Source organism: Musca domestica, unplaced genomic scaffold (assembly GCF_030504385.1).
Source record: "Musca domestica strain aabys unplaced genomic scaffold, Musca_domestica.polishedcontigs.V.1.1 55, whole genome shotgun sequence".
NCBI classification, from domain to species: Eukaryota; Metazoa; Arthropoda; class Insecta; order Diptera; family Muscidae; genus Musca; species Musca domestica.
The window spans coordinates 4518787-4541950 of NW_026712355.1; the positions used below are offsets into that span (position 1 = coordinate 4518787).

General features: G+C 35.7%; 1 protein-coding gene across 10 annotated transcripts in view; it reads right to left on the minus strand.

The window, feature by feature from the left end:
- The window catches only part of LOC101895390 (sodium-coupled monocarboxylate transporter 1), an 80236-nt gene that overhangs the window by 25892 nt on the left and 31180 nt on the right, over nt 1-23164 (minus strand). For 6 of the 10 annotated variants that reach the window (XM_059128494.1, XM_059128490.1, XM_059128493.1 and 3 more), the window contains exons 3-10: nt 19326-19485; nt 11958-12023; nt 11376-11427; nt 6932-6999; nt 6204-6358; nt 5511-6144; nt 5267-5445; nt 3618-4002 (exon numbers count right to left, since the gene is read on the minus strand). In XM_059128494.1, the coding sequence (XP_058984477.1) occupies nt 3711-4002; nt 5267-5445; nt 5511-6144; nt 6204-6358; nt 6932-6999; nt 11376-11427; nt 11958-12023; nt 19326-19485 (1606 nt within the window). In that variant the 3' untranslated portion in view covers nt 3618-3710. Of the gene's footprint in view, nt 1-3617; nt 4003-5266; nt 5446-5510; nt 6145-6203; nt 6359-6931; nt 7000-11375; nt 11428-11957; nt 12024-19325; nt 19486-23164 lie in introns of those variants that run through there. The other 4 variants (XM_059128498.1, XM_059128496.1, XM_059128499.1 and 1 more) reach the window with 1 other exon arrangement.

Genomic DNA, 23164 nt, shown 5'->3' on the forward strand with positions numbered 1-23164 from the left:
TTGCTAATTTAGTAGAGCTGCGCATAACAATTAAAAGTTCATACACGCTATGATTATAATTTAAAGGACTTGTATTACCCATTTGGTGCACAATTAACTTGAAATCGGATAAAGATATATATGGGAGCTATATCCAAATCGGAACCGATTTCGATAAAATTTGGCAAAAATATTTCTGCGCTGTATTTGATATATTTCCCTGAAAATCGTCGTTACGGAGTGCATATTACAGCTGTGGTAACAAATATAACAAATCGGATGAGCAGTATATATGGGAGCTATAGCTATATCTGAACCGATCTTCACCAAATTTGACATACTAGCTTCTAGACTCAATTCGGTCGTATGTGCCAAATTCCATCCCATTTGGACAAATATTAGACGTTTGGTGCACAATAAAAGGGAAATCGGACGAATTTATATATGGGAGCTATATCCAAATCTGAACCGATCTCGATAAAATTTAGCAAATGTATTTCTGAGTTGTATTTGATATATTTCCCAAAATATTGTTGTTACAGAGTGCATATTACGGCTGCGGAGGACAAAAATAACAAATCGGACGAACAATATATATGGGAGCTATAGCTATATCTGAACCGATTTCGATAAAATTTGGCATACTTATTTCCAGGCCTAATTTGGTTGTATGTGCAAAATTCCATACTATTCGGGCTGATATTACACGTTTGGTGCACAATAAAAGGCAAATTGAACGAAGATATATATGGGAGCTATATCTAAATTTTGACCGATTATCTCCATTTTCAATAGGGTTTGTACTTGGGCTAAACAAATGATTTGTGCAAAATTTCATCTGGATAGGACAATAAATGCGAACTGTACTATGTTTACAAAAATACATGGACAGACAGACAGACGGACGGACATGCATAAATCGACTCAGAATGTGATTCTATGCCGATCATCAAAAGGAACTATGGGTGTATCTCGTTTCCTTTTGCCTGTTACAAACAAATGCACAAAGACATAATACCCTGACCACCTTGTGGTGTAGGGTATAAAAAGAAACCAAAGGCTATATTGGTACGGAACAGAGCACGTAATACCCTAAATTTATTTGCGGAAAAGTTTCTATAGGTCTAAAACCCTTTTGAATAGAATGAGCAAACATTCACATATGGAGGTACATTTCTGGACTTTCTTGTATCAAAAATATTCACAGTTAAATGAAAATTATAGTATTTTTTACACATACGGTTCATTCCATCCTCTATATATAGTAAAATTCTGCATAGAACTGTCCATAATTGTGAACTGCGAAGGGAATTCAAAATGGTTTGCGATTAAATTCAAAAATATTTGAACTTATATCCTGACCGTAACCCTGGCCACATATAGGAATTTCGTGACATCAACCCATAATAGCAACCTATGAGGGGTTTAAAAATTAACATTGACAAATAGCTAAAGGGATAACTCATAATGTTCGGTATAATGCATGGTGGAGCTAGAACCAATATCTTCAGGTGTGACAATCTTTATGGTCCCATCAAACTTACGAGGGTATTGTAAGTCCGTAGAGAATTCTACCAGTAAGTCTTCTAGCTAAAATGAAACAAAGGAATAAACTCATTTGGAGGAAGAACCTTCTCTTTTATTTTCGCTCCTAACTTATGTATGACACATACATTACGGGCTACAAAATTGGACTTGCAAGTTTCAGAAAATTTTGAGGATTTTGGGAGGGGTGCCAGAGAAAAGAGGTCGATATACCGATTTCCACACTAGATCTCATAACGGCAAAAATATTGAGATGTGCAAAGCTGGAAAAAGATTAGACACCATTTTCACTTGGTTTAAGAGTCGTTTTTCTTCCCAGAAGGAACGGGCCGATATATTCGATTTTTGTGAAATTTTATAACATGCTAAGGGAATTCTGAGTTATTTCTTGCTTTATAAGAGCTATGATAATTCATAATTCGATATTTTTTTGGGAGTGATGAGTGGATGTTTACAATTTTCCCACCTGACCTAAGTCTGATAGATGGCTAATCCCAATGCTTTACATGAAATTTATATAATTACATAATTTTTGAATTTTTTGAAATTTTTATTTTAGGCCGGTTTTGGCACCAATTCCTACTTTATGTACTAAAAAATAAAACATATTTTACAATATTTATTGCTGCATACATTCTGCAGGAACACCCAAGTGCAGTTTTTTATAGGCAGTTTTCAAATTTCATATTAAAACCAGTAAAGAAAGTCTTAAAGTCGGGCGGGGCCGACTTTATGATACCCTACACCACTTTGCTAATTTAGTTGAGCTGCGCATAACAATTAAAAGTTTTTATGGGAGAATTCAATCATACACGCTATGATTAAAATTATAATTTAAAGTTCAAAGAACTAAATATGCCGAAGCATTTGTATCTTTTAAATTCTGAGTTGTATTGCCCATTTGGTGCACAATTAATCTGAAATCGGATAAAAATATATATGGGAGCTATATCCAAATCGAAACCGATCTCGATAAAATTTGGCAAATATATTTCTGAGCTCTATTTGATATATTTCCCTGAATATCGTTGTTACGGAGTGCATATTATGGCTGTGGGTAACAAATATAACAAATCGGATGAGCAGTATATATGGGAGCTATAGCTATATCTGAACCGATCTTCACCAAATTTGACATACTAGCTTCTAGACTCAATTCGGTCGTAAGTGCCAATTTGGGCAAATATTAGACGTTTGGTGCACAATCCAATGTAAATCGGACGAAGTTATATGTGGGAGCTATATCCAAATCTGAACCGATCTCGATAAAATTTAGCAAATGTATTTCTGAGCAGTATTTGATAAATTTCACCAAATATTGTTGTTACAGAGTGCATATTACGGCTGCGGAGGACAAAAATAACAAATCGGATAAACAATATATATGGGAGCTATAGCTATATCTGAACCGATTTCGATGAAATTTGGCATACTTATTTTGAGGTCCAATCTGATCGTACACGCGAAATTCCATACTATTCGGTCTGATATTACACGTTTGGTGCACAATAAAAGGCAAATCGGACGAAGATATATATGGGAGCTATATCTAAATTTTGACCGATTATCTCCAATTTCAATAGGGTTCGTCCTTGGGCCAAACAAATGATCTGTGAAAAATTTCATCTGGATCGGGCAATAAATGCGACCTGTACTTTGTTTACAAAAATACATGGACAGACGGACGGACGGACATGCATAAATCGACTCAGAATGTGATTCTATGCAGATCATCAAAAGGAACTATGGGTCTATCTCGTTTCCTTTTGCCTGTTACAAACAAATGCACAAAGACATAATACCCTGACCACTTTGTGGTGTAGGGTATAAAAATACGAAATATAAATTAAATAATGAAAACGAATATAATTCGCTTTAAATTAAAAATTTCAAAATTTTAGCCATCATAATTCAAATTAAAATAGAAATAAATGTATTTCAAATTATGTTATCATTTTGCAAACGATTTCATTCGAAATATAATCAAAGAAAGTGAAAATTTCCTATTTTGAACATATATTACTCGAGTCAGATATCCCCCCGAAAAAGCATTAAAAAAAAACAAAGTCTATATTCATTGTTTAATAAAAAATTATTTATTTTATATCATTACAATAACAACATCAATATATACATTTAAAAACAAATAATTTCGTAACAATTAAAAATATTTTTCCTACAGATTCTTACAGAACCTCATCGTCCTTTAAGGACTGCTTTAAGTCACTCTTTATCTGCATATCGTACACCATGACCAGTGTCTCATCCTCGTCTTCCTTGTCGAAGACACTCTGATATTCTTTCGATTTGATGAATTTGCGTACGAACGGAGGGAATAGTTGACGATTCATGGTCGCCGGATCGTTACGACCGAAAGCGCACGATGCCAAATGGGCTACGGCAACGGAAATGAAACAACCAACGGCCGCATAGAAGAAGAAGGACATTTGATAGATGTATTGGGCGAAGGTTTTGGAACTGCAAAAACGGGGGGAGAAGGCAAGAAGGAAAAATTAAAAAAAAAAAAACATAAATTGAAAATAGGTTTTAGAAGAACTCTACATTTTTTTAAAAGCTCTTCTGTATATAAAAGTGATTTAAAAGCTCTTTTTTATATAGAAGACTTTTAAAAGCTCATCTATAGATAACAGAGATTCGAACGCTCTTTTATGCATAGGAGCTCTGTAAAAGCTCTTCTCCAGATAGAAGACCTTTACATTGTTTCTTTAGATAGTAGGCCTCTAAAGGGTCTTCTATAGATAGAAGACCTTTAAAAGAATTTCTGTGAATAAAATACTTTAAAAAGCTCTTCTATGCATGAAAGACCTTTAAAAGCTCTTCTATGGATGGAAGAACTTTAAAAGCTCTTCCATGGATAGAATATCTTTAAAAGCTCTTTAAAAGCTCTTCTATGTATAAAATACCTTTAAAAGCTCTTCTATGGATAGAAGACCTTCAAAAGGGCTTCCTTACACAGAAGGCCTTTAAAAGCTCTTCTATATATGGGAGACCTTTAAAAACTCTTCTATGAAGACCTTAAAAGCTTTTCTATGGATAAAATACCATGAAAAGCTCTTCAATGGATGGGAGACCTTTAAAAACTCTTCTATGGAAGAACACTAACAACTTTTAAAAGCTCTTATATAGATAAAAGTGCTTTAAAAGCTCTTCTATAGATAGAATGCATTTAAAAGCTCTTTTTTATATAGAAGACTTTTAAAAGATATTCTATAGATAAAAGAGATTTGAAAGCTCTTTTATGCATAGGAGCCCTTTACAAGCTCTTCTCCAGATAGAAGACCTTTAAATTGTTTTTTAGATAGAAGACATCTAAAGGGTCTTCTATAGATAGAAGACTTTTAAAAGCATTTCTATGAATAAAATACTTTGAAAAGCTCTTCCATAGATAGAAGATCTTCAAAAGCTCTTCTATGGATAAAATACTTTTAAAAGCTCTTCTATATATGGAAGACCTTTAAAACTCTTCTATGAAAACCTTAAAGATTTTCTATGGATAAAATACCTTGAAAAGCTCTTCTATTGATGGTAGACCTTTAAAAGCTCTTCCATGAATAGAAGACCTGTAAAAGCTCTTCTATGGATGGAAGACCTGTAAAAGCTCTTCTATGGATGGAAGACCTTTAAAGCTCTTCTATAAATAGAAGACCTTTAAAAGCTCCTCTATAGGTAAAAGAGCTTTGCAAGCTCATCTCTGATATTAAAGCTCTTTTACATAACTTGCCTTGTATCAATAATTGTGGCATTGGCTGGTGTCATTTTCGGCTCAAAATCATAGGTACATCCTTCAGTTGAAAATGGCTTCTCGGGATACACCAGTTCACCGGTGGCCAAGGCTATTTGGCATTTAATGCAGATCCAGGTCATTGTTACAAAGGCCACAATACAGCCACTGATGGCACTCTACGAAAACACAAAATCCCAGAATTTAAAAACTCAAAATTTCCATTTTCGACAGCACGCTTTACCTTCGAATTAATCCATGGCATCAGCAGACCCATCAAGAACAAACTCAACAATGGCCCACCTGTCACCGATGCCAAAGTCGTCGATAGCTGGATAACCGCATGACCCAAAAATTGTATCACCAACACCAAGGCCACACTGATGATACCGATAATGACCACCGTCAAACGCATAATCCATGCCGTCTGCCTCTCAGTCAGTGGTGTTTTCTTGAAGGGCTTAATGTAATCCTCCAAAAAGACAGCAGCCAATGAATTCAAACCCGTCGACAGCGAACTCAGAGCAGCACTAAACACCCCAGCCACAAAGAGGCCAGCCATACCGGGTAAAGATTTCAAAGTTTCCATTACCATCAACGGCACCATTTGATCTTTGGCCTTGGCCAATTGGGTACTCAACGGATCACAGTCATGATAATTGGCAAAAATCAGCAGGCCATTATACATGGTCAGGACATTGATGATAATAATGCCCACAGTAAAGTAGATACAGGCAACCTTGGCTTCTTTGAGTGAGGGTACGGATAAGTAACGTTGCACAATCACCTGATTGCCACAATTCACCTGGGTATACCAGAGAGTGGTGCCCACCAAAATCGATAACATCGAGACACGGCTTGTGGGATCCCAGGTAAGTCTGAAAAGAGCGATATTTTTCTCAACTTTCTCAGTTAGGAATATTTTTCTAAGACTCACTCTGGTATCTCTATCCGTCCAGTGGCCACATTTCGTTCCCAAACCACCCCCAAGCCACCAACATCTATGGTACCCTTGACAATAACAAAAATAATGGCTCCTACCATAATAACCGTTTGTATGACATCCGTCCAGACAACGGCTTTTAGGCCACCCTAAGAATTTAATTATTTAATACGGCATTACAAGGTTCTATAAATTCAGATTTTGTCCCAGATTTAATAAATACACATTGAGATTGGCAGAGAACGAGGTAGAGAACTAGAAAAGAAAAAGCGACCAACATACGGTTCCAGAAATATCAAAATCAATTTAGAGATATTTACTTCGGCAGATTTTGTCCCATTAGCAAAATCGAGTCGTGTTGTGACGTTTTTTTGTAAAAAAATCCACTTAGGCCGGATTCGATTCTTATTTTGATATAAAGTTTTGCCAACAGGTAAATAGCTCGCATATTTCTGGTTTTTTGATGGGTAAAAAATATTAAAATTTTCACTTCGTCAACATTTCAATTTTTACGGCAAAAAAAAATCGACTTCGATTTCCTAATACCAAAAGTCGATTGATCTAAATTCGAACTATTCGAAAGTAGTCGAATTCTGACGACTTATGATATGAACTATGTTATAAATTTTCGGTAAAATTCACATTCTCCTATCCATCTTCTCTCTCTCTTTCTCAAAGCATTTGTTAATCTAGAACATTTTTATAAATTTTGCGAAACTTACCACACATGTATAGAAAATGCAGACCATACACACAACCGGTGTTATAATGTGAATGTTGACACCAGTCACTAAGAATTAAAAAAATTGCAAATCAATAATCGATCGACAAAGAAATCTAATTTTCATCGATTGGAGTCTGGACACATTTTCAGAAATAACAAGTAAAAACGCCGTAAGTTCTGCTGGGACGAACTTTAATTACCCTCCACCATTTCGAAGGAATTTTGAAATTTTTCAAAAAAAATTCGTTAAAAATTCTGCTAAGACCTTAAAAATTCCGAATATAGCAACTATATTGAAGACGTGGGCCTGCATAGGAAAATTATGTCATAGGCCATTACAATATTCAAATACGAAACTTAAAAAAAATCGGGTGAATAATGTAGCTAAAATCATCAAAATACCGAATATAGGGAGGTACCGATATATGGGGCCTATATGAAGACCTGGAGCAGCATCGACAATTTTCTGTCGCAGGCTGTAGTAAATATTTGGAACTTCAAATACAAAATTTGAAAATTCCGGTGAACATTGTACCTTAAATAGTCGAAATACCGAATTATGTGAGGTAGCGTTATATGGGGGCTATACGAAGACCAGGACCTACACAGACAATTTTCTGTCAATGACTGTAGTATCCATTACGAACTTCAAAGACCGAATTTGAAATGATTCCGGTAAATAATATCGCTAAAATCATCAATATACCGAATATCGGGATGTACCGATATATGGGGCTGTACGAAGACGTGGACCTGCACAGACAATTCTCTGTAGTACCCATTAGAAACTTCAAACACGAAATATGAAACAGTTCCAGCGAATATTGCACCTAAAATCGTCTAAATACTGAATACAGGGAGGTACTGTTAATATGGGGGCTATACTATATTGTAGACCTATAAAGACAATTCTCTTCCAAGGGGTGAAGTGCTCAGAAATAACTTCTTGTGTGGATTTTTAGACAATTCCATTGAAAAATATAGCGAAAATCATAAAAATACCGAATATATGTAGGTACGGTTATATGGAGGATATACGATATTGTGGACCTATATAGACAATACTCTTCCAGGGGGGTAATGTACTCACATGGAACTCCTTGTGTGGATTTTCAGACAATTCCTTAAAAAAATAAAATACAGAATATGGGAGGGTACACGATTTCGTGGACCTATATAGCCCATCTTCGAACTTCGAACAAAAGTCTTATCTGAGCAAAATGTTAGTTTCCTATCTTAATTCGATTTGCTTCTGGATTACAAAAGACGGAAGGACGGACAGAGTTAAATTGTCTTAGAATTTTACGCTGATCAGGAATAATTTTTGTCTAAGGTCTAAAATTATTATTTCGATGAGTTACAAACGAAATGAAGAACTTAATATACCCTCCATAAATAGTATTAGCCTGTTTTGCCTACAGGTGTATACACCCAGCCTGGAGTTATGATTTTTCTAACTGTTGATCATATACGGACAAAGTTCTGAAGAAGTGGGCCAATATTGTCCATTTCGTATCTGACCAAATATGATATATATAATACAACGTGCCATATTTGGAGTATATCGTCTACTTCCTATACTTTCTATGGGATATGTGGAAATTTTTGGAAAATGTGGAAACAGATATAGCGGATCGAAATAATCCACTTCATCTAATACATTTATATCCAATTTTATACGAAATCATAAATTTTGATAAATCAAGTATTTATATCAGATTTCAGGTTAAGAACATACTTCGGTATAGCAAGTTGTAAGGAATAGCTGACCCTCTGTGTGGGTGAGGAACCAGAAGATTTTGGGTCATAAAATATTTGGATGTGCGAAATTTGAAGAGAGTTGGAAGCTTTTTTCGCTTTCTTTGAAAGTTTGTTTTTTAAATATTTTGAACCCTATGTGAGAGAGGTACCAGAAGAAATTATCCGATTTCTACCATCTATATAAATGATCTTGTGTTGATGGAAATATTGGGATATACTAAATCTGGATGGAATCGGATGTTAATATCGCGTTTTAAGAGCTTCATAGATATTCAATATTTTGACCCACTGTGGGGGAGGTACCAGAAGGACCGATACATCGTATTTTCACAGTAGATCTTGTGTCAGTAGAAATAATGGGATATGTAAAATATGGAGAGTGCCGGATGCTAATTTCGGATGTTATGATTGTTTTGGTTATTCAAAACTTTGACCCTTTGTGGGGGGGTACCAGAAGGAATGGTCCGATCTCTACCATCTTTATAACAGATATTGTGTTGATAGAAATATTGAGATGGACGACGTCTGAATGGAATCGGACGCAATTTCGCTCTTTATGAGATTCTTGGATATTCACAATTTTGACCCTTTGTGGGGGAGGTACCAGAGGGAGTGGACCGATATATTTCATCTTCACATCAGATCTAGTGTTAGTAGAAATAATAGGATGTGTATAGTTTGAAGAGAATCGGATGCTTATTTCGGATTTTATGATCGTTTTGGATATTCAAAACTTTGACCCTTTGTGGGGGAGGTACCAGAAGAAATGTTCCGATCTCTACCATCTTTATAACTGATCTTGTGTTGATGGAAATGTTGAGATGTCTTCAGTCTGAATGGAATCGCATATTATTTTCGCGTTTTATGAGCTTTATGGATATTCAAAATTTTTACCTTTTTGGTGGAGGTACCAGAAGGAATTCGCAGATATACATTATCTTCACAGCGGGTCTTTTGTTAGTATAAAAATAGGATACGTGAAATATGAAGAGAACCTGACACTTATTTCGGATTTTATAATAGTTTTGGTTATTCAAAACTTTTACCTTTTGTGGGGGAGGTACTTGGTGGAGTGCACCGTTATTATCTGTTTTTGCACCTAGCGTAGAACTGACGCAAATATTATGATTGGCAAAGTGAAAACAAAATTGGATCATCGATTCTCTTTCTGTTAATTTTTTTTTTTTTTTGGAATTTTTAATTTTTTGTGGGAGAGTTACCAGAAGGAGTGGACCCATATATTCCATCTTAACACCAGACCCTGGGTTAATAAAAATATTGGGATCTGTGAAATTTTAAGACAATCGGACTCTTACATCACATTTTAAAAGAATTGTAATTATTAAAAATTGTGACCCATTGTGGGGGAGGTACTTGATGGAGTTGACCGATATTGTCCCTTTTTCACACCTGACTTAATACAGAAGCAAATATTAGGATTTACAAAGTTGGAGAAAAATCAGATTATCCTTTTCTCTCTATGCAGTAAATTATTTTTATTGAAAATGTTGACATTTTGTTGGGGGAGGTACCAGAAGGATTGGATCGATATTGTCCATTTTCGCACCAGACCTAACACTGACGCAAATATTTTAGGATTTGCAAAGTTGGAGCAAAATCGGATTATCCTTTCTCTTTCTGTGCAAAAAATATATTTTATGAACATTTTGACGTTTTGTGGAGGAGTAACCAGAAGGAGTGGACCCATATTTCCCATCTCCGAACTCCATCTAAATTTGACAATAATACTACGATATACCAAGTTTGAATCAATCGGATACTCCCTTCGAGAGTTATCGTGCGGACCAGCCAGACAGACAGGCGGATGGACAGACGGACATCGCTAGATCGACTCCAAATGTCCGGAAATGGATTTAGTCCAAAAAGACTTAGGGTCTAAGATCGTTATTTCGATAAGCCCGTATCAAATGATATATACCCTTTGTAGCCATATGGCTAAGGGTATAATTACTCAAAACTGTGACCCTTTGTGGGGGAGGTACTTGATGGAGTGGTCCGAAATTTCAAAATTGGATTATTCTTTCTCAGTAAAATATATTTTTTTTCTGGAAAATTTCGACCTTTTTTCTGGGAGGTAACAGAAGGGGTGGACTGATATTGCCCATCTCCGAACTCCATATAAATTTGACAATAATATTACGATATACCAAATTTGTATCAAATCGGATACTCCCTTCGATAGTAATCGTGCGCACCAGCCAGCCAGCCAGACAGAAAGATGGACGGACGGACATCGCCAGATCGACTCCAAATGTCCTGAAACGGATTTGATCCAAAGAAACCTAGGGTCTAAGACCGTTATTTCGATGAGGCACGTTTTGGCCATATCAAATATTTATACCCTCTTTAGCCATACGGCTGAAGGTATAAATAGTAGTTAAATTACACAGACTTCTCTCTCTCTCAATTAAACTTTTCTCTCACTCACTCGTATTTATAATTTATTCCCCTTTTTTGTTTAAATACATTGATACTCTTTAATATTTAATTTTCACTGAAAAAAACTTTCTCTACCTCTCTGTTACTCTCAAAATAGTGTCCAGACTCTTTCGATTAGTTTTCAATCAAACATTAATACAATCACAGCAGACTCAGAGAATGCCGAGAGAATATCTCTGACGACATCAACGCAACACAACAAGTGGCCCTGTTAACATTACCTTGATTGAACGCCAGCGCTGGGACATAAATCACAATAGGTAACCATGTTATCTAAACGGATGTTGGTATTAGAGGAATTAGGAAGCAGTGATGCAACAGCAACAACAACCATGTCAGTATGGGTAAGGAGACCACACATCATCGTGGTGTGTGTGTGTATGTAGGGATTGATTTTTTCAATTGTTGCAGGTCGCCATTGAGGTTGAGAGTTTTGTGGTATTGTTGCGACGACAGGAAATAAGTCGTTAACATTGCATTGCATCGTTGAGTCCATTCGTCACAAGTTCAGCAGGAGTGGCATCGGCATTGGAATAAAAGGTGTATCCATCCGTTTTGCAAAGGTAAACAATGAACACCGAGAATACAATGCAATGCAATGCGACATAATACCAGTTAGTTGGAGTGCAACCGTCCATCGTCGAAATTCCATTGTTCACATTCAAGAGTAGTTGAATGGATTTTGGTAGATTATTCAATTAAAGGATTTTTATTGTTGGTCGCAATGGAAGGGGAAATAGAAAAAAAAAAATACGAAATAGATTTGTTTTCAATTTTACTATTTGACTATCGTGAATACTTACCGTGCCCAGTGAGAACAGTATCGAACCGAACAAACGAATTCCTTTGCCGAAACGCATTTCAAAATACTGGAAAATAATTGTTATTCACTTTTTTTGTGTGGCACGAAAAATTAGTTCGATTTGTTTTGTTAATTTTTTTTTATTTTTTGTTTTAGAGAACGGAGACAAAAGCAACAACAACTACTGCATTAAAGTTTTTTTTTTATTTTGGGAAATTTTTTTAATTTTTATTTCAAATCAACAATGGCCATTGTTGTTTTTGTCCTCTCTAGGCGAATGCACTTGTTTTCTTGGTTAACAACAACAACAAAAAATATTATAAAAATATTAAATACAGATGATAAGCAACACAAATAGTTAGAAATAGTGTACAAGAAAATCCGATTAGACACGATAGCAGAGAATTGGAAATATTAGCAAATATTCCCACACAGAAGAAAGTTTAAAGTAGATCGCAGAAGTATTTGTGTAAATATGTTTATGTTTTTAAAAATAATTATATTAAAGTGTTAATTAAGAAATATTAATATTTAGTAAGAAAAAAATCGATAGGAAAATATTTTTTCAATAGACGAGAAATTCAGACTCATAAAAAATCAAAAGATAAAAAATAACAAGTAAAAAGCTGTAAGTTCGGCCGGGCCGAACTTTCAATGCCCTCCGCCATTTGGAACGTATTTGGCAATTCTCAAAAACAATTAAATCCATTAAAAATTCTGTTAAAATCTTAAAAATACTGAAAGTAGCTGTCATATTAGGGTCTATACGACGACATAGACCTATATAGGTAATATTTGTCATAAGCCATTACCATATTCAAATTCGAAACCTGAAATAAATGGTGAATAATGTAGCCAAATCATCAAAATACCGTTCATAGGGAGGTACCGTTAAATAGGAGCTATACGAAGACCTTTACCTGTATAGACAATTTCTGTCACAGGCTGTAGCTTTCATTACGAACTTCAAATGCGACATCTCAAACAATTTCGGTGAATATTGTACTTAGGTACAATATTCAAAATACCAAATATCGAGAGGTACCGTTATATGGGGTCTCTACGAAGACGTGGACCTGCACAGACAATTTTCTGTCTTAGGCTGTAGTATCCATTTCGAACTTCAAATTCCAAATATGAAAAAATTCCGGTAACGCTAAAATCTTCAAAATACTAAATATTGGGAGGTACCGTTATATGGGGGCTATTCCAAAATGTGGACCTGCACAGACAATTTTCTGCCTTAGGCTGCAGTATCCATTACGAACTTCAAATACCAAATTTGAAACAATTCCAGTGAATAAAGTCACTAAAATCATCGAAATACCTAATATAGGGAGGCACTGCTAAGTGGGGGCTATACGAAGACGTTGATCTGCATACGCAGTTTTGTGTCACTAGCTGTAGTACTCATTAGGAACTTCAAATACAAAATTTGAAACAATTCCGATGAACAATGCCGCCAAAATCATATAAATACCGAATATAAGGAGGTAACGTAGTATGGGGGCTATACGAACACCCTGACCTGCATAGACAATTTTCCGTCACAGGCTATAGTACCCGTTACGAACTGCAAATACGAAATTTGAAACAATTCCGGTGAATAATATTAGTGACATTAAAATTCCGAATAAGAGAGGTGCCGTTAAAGGTATATGAAGACCTAGACTTGCATAGATAATTTTCCGTCATAGACTGCAGTACCCATTAGGATCTTAATTACTACATTTGAAACAATTCCCTTGAATAATGTCGCTAAAATCATCAAACTACCGAATATCTGGGGGTATCGTTGAATGGGGGCTATAAGATATCGTGGACCTACATTGACAATGCTCTTCCAGGGTACTTAAAAAGAACTCCTTTTGTGGATTTTACAGCCCTCTCATTTTTGGATTGAATCCCAATTTAGAACCTATAGCTCTTTTACAGGTTGTCCATCATCTATGAGCTTTGTTAGCCCTTTCTAGGATGTGGTCTCTCGAAGTAAGTTTCCTATTTAGAATCACATCCAAATATTTAAATTTTTTGTAAATTTTGATTGTCTTGTTCAGGTAGACTGGTTCATCGAAGGACCCAAATTTGGTTTTCCAAGTGAAAAGACATAACTGAATTTTTCCGATACCTGTTAAGCCCTATTGGTCTAGTCCAGTTGTATGCAAATTTCAGAGTCAAGTCGGGCCTTCTGCACAACAATTTTGGGTTATTTCCCTTAGAAGTGTTATAACGATACAATGCCTTCATGTTATAACGTCCAAATAGCTCCCTGTGGCGTTCCTTTTCATATAGCCCACCACTTATGCATTCTGAGGGTCTGGTCGACCTGGAAATTGCCTAAAGAGAGGATGAGTATATATATGCTGACGTTTTTGAACGCGCCTTCGATATCAACGCTTACTGCCAGTGCGAACATCTTTTTATCGAAAGTGCTCTCTAAAGCTGTTTCCACTGAGCGTCCTTTTACTAATAAATGTTCCTACATCACTTGTATTTATCTTTTACTTCCTCTCTCAAAATTTCTAGGAAGCTATAGAATCAGATAAACTAGGCAATGTTTAATGATAGCAAAATTGCGAGTCAAATCGGACCACAATAAATATATTCGCAGCCAAAATAGTACAAAAAAAGTGAAATACATTTTGATTGGCTGTTACTAGTTTCGTAAAAGCTACCATAACCTGGCCGAGAGTATAAAAAAGGTAAACAAGTGCAGGTAAACGATAATGGGTTGGTAAACAAGTGAACCTAGCCCAAGAAGCTGCAAGAAAAGGAGAAGTTAAGTCTTTACACAACATATCAAAAATATTATGTGGAAACTCCACTTGTGACAACAAAGTTATCTCCAGCATTTGCAGCTATTTTGGTGGATGGACAACTGGCAGCATTCGAAGTCAACAGAAATTCATCCAATAGGATTAAGTGCGCCTAGAGCAACGCATTCTGCAGCCAATTGCGAAATGGAATTAAAGACCAAACAGATTCAAGGTGAAAGTCGCAATGAAATGTCTCCAAAAAAAATGAGACCCCAGACAACAAAATTTTTTCCAATGCAATGCGTATATGAGACACAGACAAATACATTATAGCCATTGTTTACATAGCGATTTCCGGAAGAAGATGTGCTTCCATCTTTTCGAAATGAAGACATTTTGAGCGACGCATATTGCAGCCAATCGCGAAATGACATTCATTGGACTTATTGACCAAACAGACAAAAGGTGAAATTCGCAAAAAAAAAAAATCTTAAAAATGTATAATGCAATACTCATGTGAGACGCAGACAAATCAACAAGATTATGCCAATAGTTTACAAAGTTAATTCCGGAAGAAAATAATAGCCATTTGAAAATTTCCAAAGAAACTTTTTCAAAAATGGCAACAATTACAAAGGACACTATTGCGCGTATACTGACAAATTGGTTGAAGCGATTAGCCTTGATTGATGACCAATCACAATCAATTTAATATATCGTGGAAATGAAGGACGGGATAAAATATCTAGGGATCATATTTCATAAGAGATATGTCATAAAGAACACGTTATAGTGACAATTCCGAAAAGGCACACTTTTAACCTTTTTAATTTTTATAAAATACGTTAAGATTTTCTCTGTTAAATATACAATTGAATCAAATTTACAAGACTTTTCTTGAAGTAAAATCACAATACAATTCAACTAGTTTTGAAATTTACTAAATAGTTCCTCGAATGCGGATTAAAGAGTAGCAAAATAAATTGTAAACTACTGACTCGATGGTTTAAATATCTCCATATGGACCTTCATGGACTACTAACTCCCTGGGTAAATATCTCCAAATGGCTCCGAAAGAAATACTGTCTCGTCAGTCGTGAATAACCGCTTACGTTTCCTACAGCGGTTTTACAATGTTCACTTTGAATCCTATGTTTCGTCTGTAGGCGCTTCAGTTGCATAATATGATTGAAACCCTTAAAATGCCAAATGTGGGGAAATAATGTACTTTACCAAAAAAAAATACCAAATTAGGATCCAAGAGCGATACATCTGGGCAAGAGAGATGATCTAGCCTCCTATTAGTACCAAAACTCTGTAAAATAAATCGTTCCTTCTGTTAGGAGAAAAACGGTCTTGTATGGTACAAAAAGAAGTTCTTTAATAAGAACCCATAAATCATATTTATATTAGCAAAATTAGTATTTTTAAGTGACTAATAAATATATGTGTTTATATGAGAAACGCTACAGCAGCATCACTGCTGAACTGTTACTTTCTGAACATACCCCACATAAACACTGTCCCTCTTTTGTTACTCTCTTTCGCTTGTTGTGGATATTGTAGACATGTGATTAGTATAAATCAGTGGTGCTCAAAACCGTGTTCTAGAACATGAAGAGAAAAAAGAGATAATTTAAGAGAAATTAAAACTCTGTTTTTCTTTATATTTTACGGTTCTATTTAATTGTTTTTAAACACGAATGTTTGCCAAAACAATTAATAAAGCAAATGGATAAAAATATTTGTATAAATAATGACTTAACACTGTTTTGTTCTTGATTTAAATAAGCAAAGAGAAATTTGAATGAAAAGAGATATTTCTTTTTGGGCACCGCTGGTATAAATATAAACAGAGCAAGAATAGCAACAATCACACAACAGAGAGAAAGAGAGCTGTGAATTTTAAGTCAGTGCAAACCAGTATTGCAATTAGAAGCAGCATCAGTGCAAGAGAAAAGGAACTGTTTGCTTAGAAGAACTTGATTTTAAATTTGTCATTCCATTTTCGCAACCAAGGAGACAAGTTAGCTGAAACATTAATAAATACATTTTAAAGATTAGAACACAGTCTTTCTTTTCGAATTAAATATACATGAGCAAGAGGATAAGTAAAAACCTTATATTACTTTAGGAATAGTATTGTAAATCGCTGGATTATTACTCGTGGAGAACTAATAAATAGATCAAATACAAGGTGACGCAAAAGTAATCCTCCTATCGGAAAATGCTATAAATTAATGTCAGTTCTGTTTTGACAGTTTTGTAGTAAGCACATGCGAAATACACGTTAATAAACAATCTTACGCTACACTGCTCCATAACGCGGAATATTGGTGACTATTTATTTGACCAATAATCGTTCGGTGACTCTGGCACAACATGAATTTCGTCGCAGATTTTCTGGCCGTCCAACGCCTACTGGTGAAACACTACGACGTTTAGCCATTCTCCTCGAAGAGACTGGCACAACAAAAGATGCTGCCAAGCAGACCCCGAAGTATCGGTTCTACAGAGAATATTGCTACTGTAGCCGAGGATGCCATGGAAACGCCGTCGACCAGACGACGTATCACGTAAATGGGTATCAGTCGACGGTCTTTACAGCGAATTTTGGTACAAGATTTGAACATGTTTATGTAGCCGAGGATGTCATGAAAGCGCCGTCGATATCGGCCAGACGACGTGTCACGAATTTTGGTACAATATTTGAAGATGTTTCCGTACAAAGTCCAGATGTTGCAACAGCTGTTAGCTGCCGAACGCCAATTGCTTCTAACATACGCTCAAGCCATCCTTAATTAACACCAAGAAGATGATTTTTCATTAAAAATAATCATGAATGATGAGGCCCATTTCCATCTCAGCGGGTACGTAAATAAGCAAAATTAATGCTTCTGGGGCACTGAAAATCCACGTGTAACCCACGAAGAGACATTACACCGCTCAAAGTCACTGTAAGGTCTTCTGTTTTCGCTAGACTAGCCATCGGACTTTTTTTCGAAGACGTAGCGGGCCAAACGGTTACTGTGAATGGTGAGCCCTACAAAGCAATGATCAACGACTTCGATTTTGCCGCAATATGATGAGTTGGGATGGAAAACATGTTGTTCTAAGAGGACGGTGCAACGACACATACTACACGTGCCACAATCGATATGCTGAAGGATACATTTCTCGGGCGCCTAATCTCCCATTTTGGCGACTTGCACTGGCCCGTAAGATTGCCTGATTTGACTGCTCCATACTTCTTTTTGCTGGGCTTTTTTTAAATCGTGGGTTTATGTCAACAAGCCTCAGATTCTTTCAGTTCCTTAAGACAATATTTGTCGAGAATCTGAGGACCATTCGCCGGAAGTTTTGGCCAAAGTGATGGAAAATGCCATAAAAGGGGCTCAATTGACAATAAATTGTTGCGGCGGACATTTATATGACATCGTATTCTCGACTTGTTGTAAAAAAAAACTAACATTGTTTGTGAAGCAAGTATTAATAACAATTGGGAAACGATCAATTACCCTTACATTAGAGGGGTCGTTGGCGCATCACGGGTAAGAAATTTAAGTTTTTTTTTAACAACAGAGAAAGAAGTCAACTACAGCCAGAAACGGCAAGTTTACATCGCTGCAAAGGGAGTTTATTGATGGGAGAAGGGATTGACCAGGAACAGTACATCCGTGGTTGTCAGCCTCAGTAAATTTAGGAAATTGGCCCAATATTTGTAGCCGATTCAGTTGAATATTGCGACATGAAAGAGACTCTCTCAGAACAAAAAAAAAAGTACATTTATAGAACGAAGAACCCACGCACCTTCTTTTTACTAACCCAATTAGTCTTTTTAAGTGACTAATAGATCTATTTATAAAGACTCCTCTTTCAAAATCTTTGCGAGATAAGCTACTGGATCATTAGCATCATAGTCATTAAATAATCACATACGAGACATTTAAAAGACACTTGGTTCGTGCTGCTGATAAGAACGAACCATTTCTAAGAGTTCATAGTCAAGTTTCTTTTAAACTCACATGCTATTGCGTTAACTGATAATAAATTATTGTTTTGATTTGGGTTCGAGGAACCCATAAGTTCTAAATGATTTTGCATTTTTCAGCTGGGAAAGATGTCTAGTATTGAGAATTACAATTTCACAGATGGTTGGAATTTATTTTTGGATTTTTAACTCAGTTTACTGCGAGAAATGCCAAAATTAAAAATTAAACACGAATGTTTGGTGAGAACCTTTTCGATATCCCAGTCCAAAATAATTTTCAAGTTGTCGTGATAACCTTTCAGGTATTTAACCTCCAAAATAATTTACAAGTTAACAAAGTAAAATAGAGCTGTGTTAAAGAAGCATATTTACAAGCATTGAAGTAAGAAAAATATTATAAAACACATAAAAAATAAGTAAAGTATTTAAGAAAAAACAAAAGAAATGATAGAAAGCGGTATAAGAAACATATAAAGCTACTGAGCATGCGTGCAATTATTTACAATAAAAGTAATAGGTGTTAACTACGATATGCCAATTAATTTTTATAGCCAATTCCATGTTAATAAAACAAACTAATATTCTAAATGAAAATCAAGTAAAACAATTTCAAATCACTTACCTCATAGGTCGATGTCAATTGGAGATTACAGAATACCGGCAAGAAGACATACCATGAAATTACACCGGACAATGCCAGCGTAATCAGGATGAAGGCATACTGTGTTCCATAGACATAGATTTCCGTGGATGTACCCAAAAGGGATATGCCCGAAACGAAACTGAAACGAAAGAAAATGGAAATATTAGAACACTGATGGCACAACGATTTGTAGAGGGTGGCCCGGAAAGACCGAAGTGGGATTTCACACCACTTCGGGCTTTCCGGTCTTTTATTTAAGACATATTTTTATTTATTTATTATATTTTTTAAATACAGAAAATTTTTAGATTAAAATAAAAAGTGGAGCGAGAGCTTCAGAAAGCAGACATAAGAAAAACGACAGGAGACATTGAGCTCGAAAATCCTGGGTCATTGAGAAAAACCCTGGAACTATAATATAGTAATGCAGCAACCGTTTTGGGTGTTCCAGCAGAAAAGATGCTGTTCCTATTTCAAATGCAGCAGGAATAAATAAAGCAGATGTTGATATTCCAACAATCATTCAGAAATAATAAAGAAGACATGAAACGAAAGGGCAAACCGTAGTATGCGTACAGGCTAACGGTGACAAGTGCGAACGCTGTGTCATCCATCTCCAGTCAGAGAAAAGATAATGAAGCTTTCATATGCCGTAGAAGAAGATATTTCTGGGGTGAGTAAATATGCTCTAGAAAATAAAATGGGGATAAACACTTTGACGACATTAAGCAGCTGCATTTAGAAGTAAACATGGAATATGGAATGGAAAAGGCGAATGACGAATTGGATAAATAATTAGTGCCCTAAACGTCTCAGTCCGTGGATTTAAAACCGATACAGATTCCAAGCTAGGATAGAAATTTTGAAGTCTTTTTCCACCGGCATGTTGTCATTTTGAGGGAGTAGAAGAAAAGAAAAAAGTAAACCAGTAAGGAAAGCTCAAAAGTCGGGCGGGGCCGACTATATGATACCCCACACCACTATGCATATTTAGTAGAGCTCTCGTAAAAAGGTTTATACAGGGCATTTCAGAGCTCTATGAGATATTTGGTACAAAATCAAAATCTATCTAATTCTATCGTGCATTTTACGAACTATAGCTATCTCTGAACCGGGTTTCTCCAAATTTTACGTATTCTTCTTCTTCTTCTAGACTGGTGATTTGGGCTGATATTGACCATTTTGTGCACATTTAACCCGAAATCGGATGAAGATATATATGAGAGCTATATCCAAATCTGAACCGATTTCGATAAAATTTAAAACAGCTATTCCTGTGCTCCATCTAATACCTGGTACCAAATATCACGGTTGTGGAGTGAATATTACGAATGTATGGGACTAAAACTCTAAATCGGATGAAACATATATATGGTTGCTATATTTATATCTGAACCGATTTTCACTAAATTTGATATACTTGCTTCTAGGCTGAATTTGGTCCGATGTACTAAAATTCAGTCCATTTGGACTTATATCGGCCATTTGGTGCACAATTAACCCGAAATCGGATGAAGATATATATGGGAGCTATATCCAAATCTGAACCGATTTCGATAAAATTACAAACATCTATTTCTGGGCTGCATCTTATATCAGGTACCAAATATCATTCTTGTGGAGTGCATATTACGAATGTGAGAGGCTTAAACACCAAATCGGATGAAAGATATATATGGGAGCTATAGCTATATCTGAACCGATTTTCTCCAAATTTGTTTTATTTGCTTTAAGCCTAATCTCGGTCACATCTGCCAAAATTCGGGCCATTTGGGCTGATATTGGTCATTTGGTGGTCAATTAACCCGAAATCGGATGAAGATATATATATGGGAGCTATATCCAAATCTGAACCGATTTCAATAAAATTTAAAACAGCTATTTCTGTGCTCCATCTAATACCTGGTACCAAATATCACGGTTGTGGAGTGCATAGTAGGAATGTGAGGAACTTAAAGATCAAATCGGATGAAAGATATATATGGGAGCTATAGCTATATCTGAACCGATTTTCTCCAAATTTGATATACTTGCTTCTAGGTTGGGTGTGCCAAAATTCAGGTAATTTGGACTGATAGTGGATATTTGGTGCACATTTAACCCGAAATCGGATGAAGATATAGATGGGAGCTATATCTAAATTTGATCCGATTCTCACCAATTTCAATAGGGTTCGTCCTTGGGCCAAAAAAATATTGTTTGGAAAATTTCATCTCAATCGGATAATAAATGCGACCTGCATTTTGTTCACAAGAATACATGGACAGACGGACGGACATGCATAAATCGACTCAGAAAGTGATTCTATGAAGGTTCTCAAAAGTAACTATGGGTCTATCTCGTTTCCTTCTCCATGTGGTGTAGGGTATAAAAAGCAACTGATTTCAGCCGGGTCGAACTTTTCATACCCTCCACAGTTTGGAAAGTAACTCATGTCTGTTAACACCGAAATTCCGGTATTTGATTGGTATGCGTCACTTCTGTTATTAGGAACATCTAATTCAAATACTAAACAATTCTGTAAATAATACCGAGTATCTATAGAAAAACTTTGATTTATTTAGAAATATTTCAATATAAGCAGAGGAACCCATTACAGAATCCGTAAACTGAAGTCTATGTAATTTTAAGCATATCGGGAAATACCTTTATTTGGGGGATAACGTGGGTCTAAATAGACAGTGTTCTGCTGCAGAATATAGTATCTAATATGAACTATAAATATCGAGTTTTAAGAAATATTAGCTTGGACATATAGAGGTAGTTTCCGAAAGTCGTACTATAATTGTACGAAATGTACTGAATGGTACTATATTTGGTATTGGGTGAAGGAATAGAGATAAAAATCTGAAATTTGATATGGATGCCACTTATGGTGTCTGTGTTTGAGAGAAGAAGCTGGTTTTGGATATGCGTACTATAATTGCACTAAATTTTGTAATAGAGAAAATTAAAGAACTGAAATCTTGAAATTTGTTATCAGGGTCTCTGTTTATATCTGGTGTTGACATATGAAGATTGTTTTGAAAATGCGTACTATAATTGTACGAAAAGTACTAAATTTGGTATTAGGTGAAGGGATAGAGATAAAATTCCGTAATTTGATATTTAGATTACTGATGGTATCTGTGTTGGAGATTTGGCGGTGATTTCGGAAATGAGTTCTTTATTAGTACGAAAATTACTAAATTTGGTACTGAGTGAAGGGAAGGGTCTGTTATCCTGTACTCTTGAGATCAGTCTTGGTATCTGGAATTGAGATATGGAGGTGGTTTTGGAAATTTTTACTATAATTGCACGAAAAGTACTGAATGGTACTAAATTATTTGAAGGAAAAGAGATAAAATTCTGAAACTTGTTATGGATTAAATTTTGGTGTCTGTGGTTGAGAGAAGATGCTAGTTTTGGATATGCGTAGTATAATTTGACTCAAAAGTGCTAAATTTGGTATTGGATGAAATTAAAGTGCTGAAATTTGATATCAGGGTATTTAATGGTACTAATTTTTGGTATTGGGTGAAGAGATAGAGCTGCAATCCTCAAATTTGATAATGCAATCTCTCTGGGAATCTGGAATTGAGGTTGGTTTGGAAATGCGTTCTATAATCGAACGAAATGTAGTAAATCTTACTAAATATGGCATTGGGTGAAGGGATAGGGCTGGAATTTCAAAAGTACTAAATGTTACTAAATTTGGTATTGGGTAAAGGAATAAAGCTGAAATCCTAAAATTTCTTAATGTGGTATCTGGTGGTGGTGGTTTTGTTATTACTTTTAGATGACTTTTGGTGTCCAGGATGGAGGAATGTTGACTGATT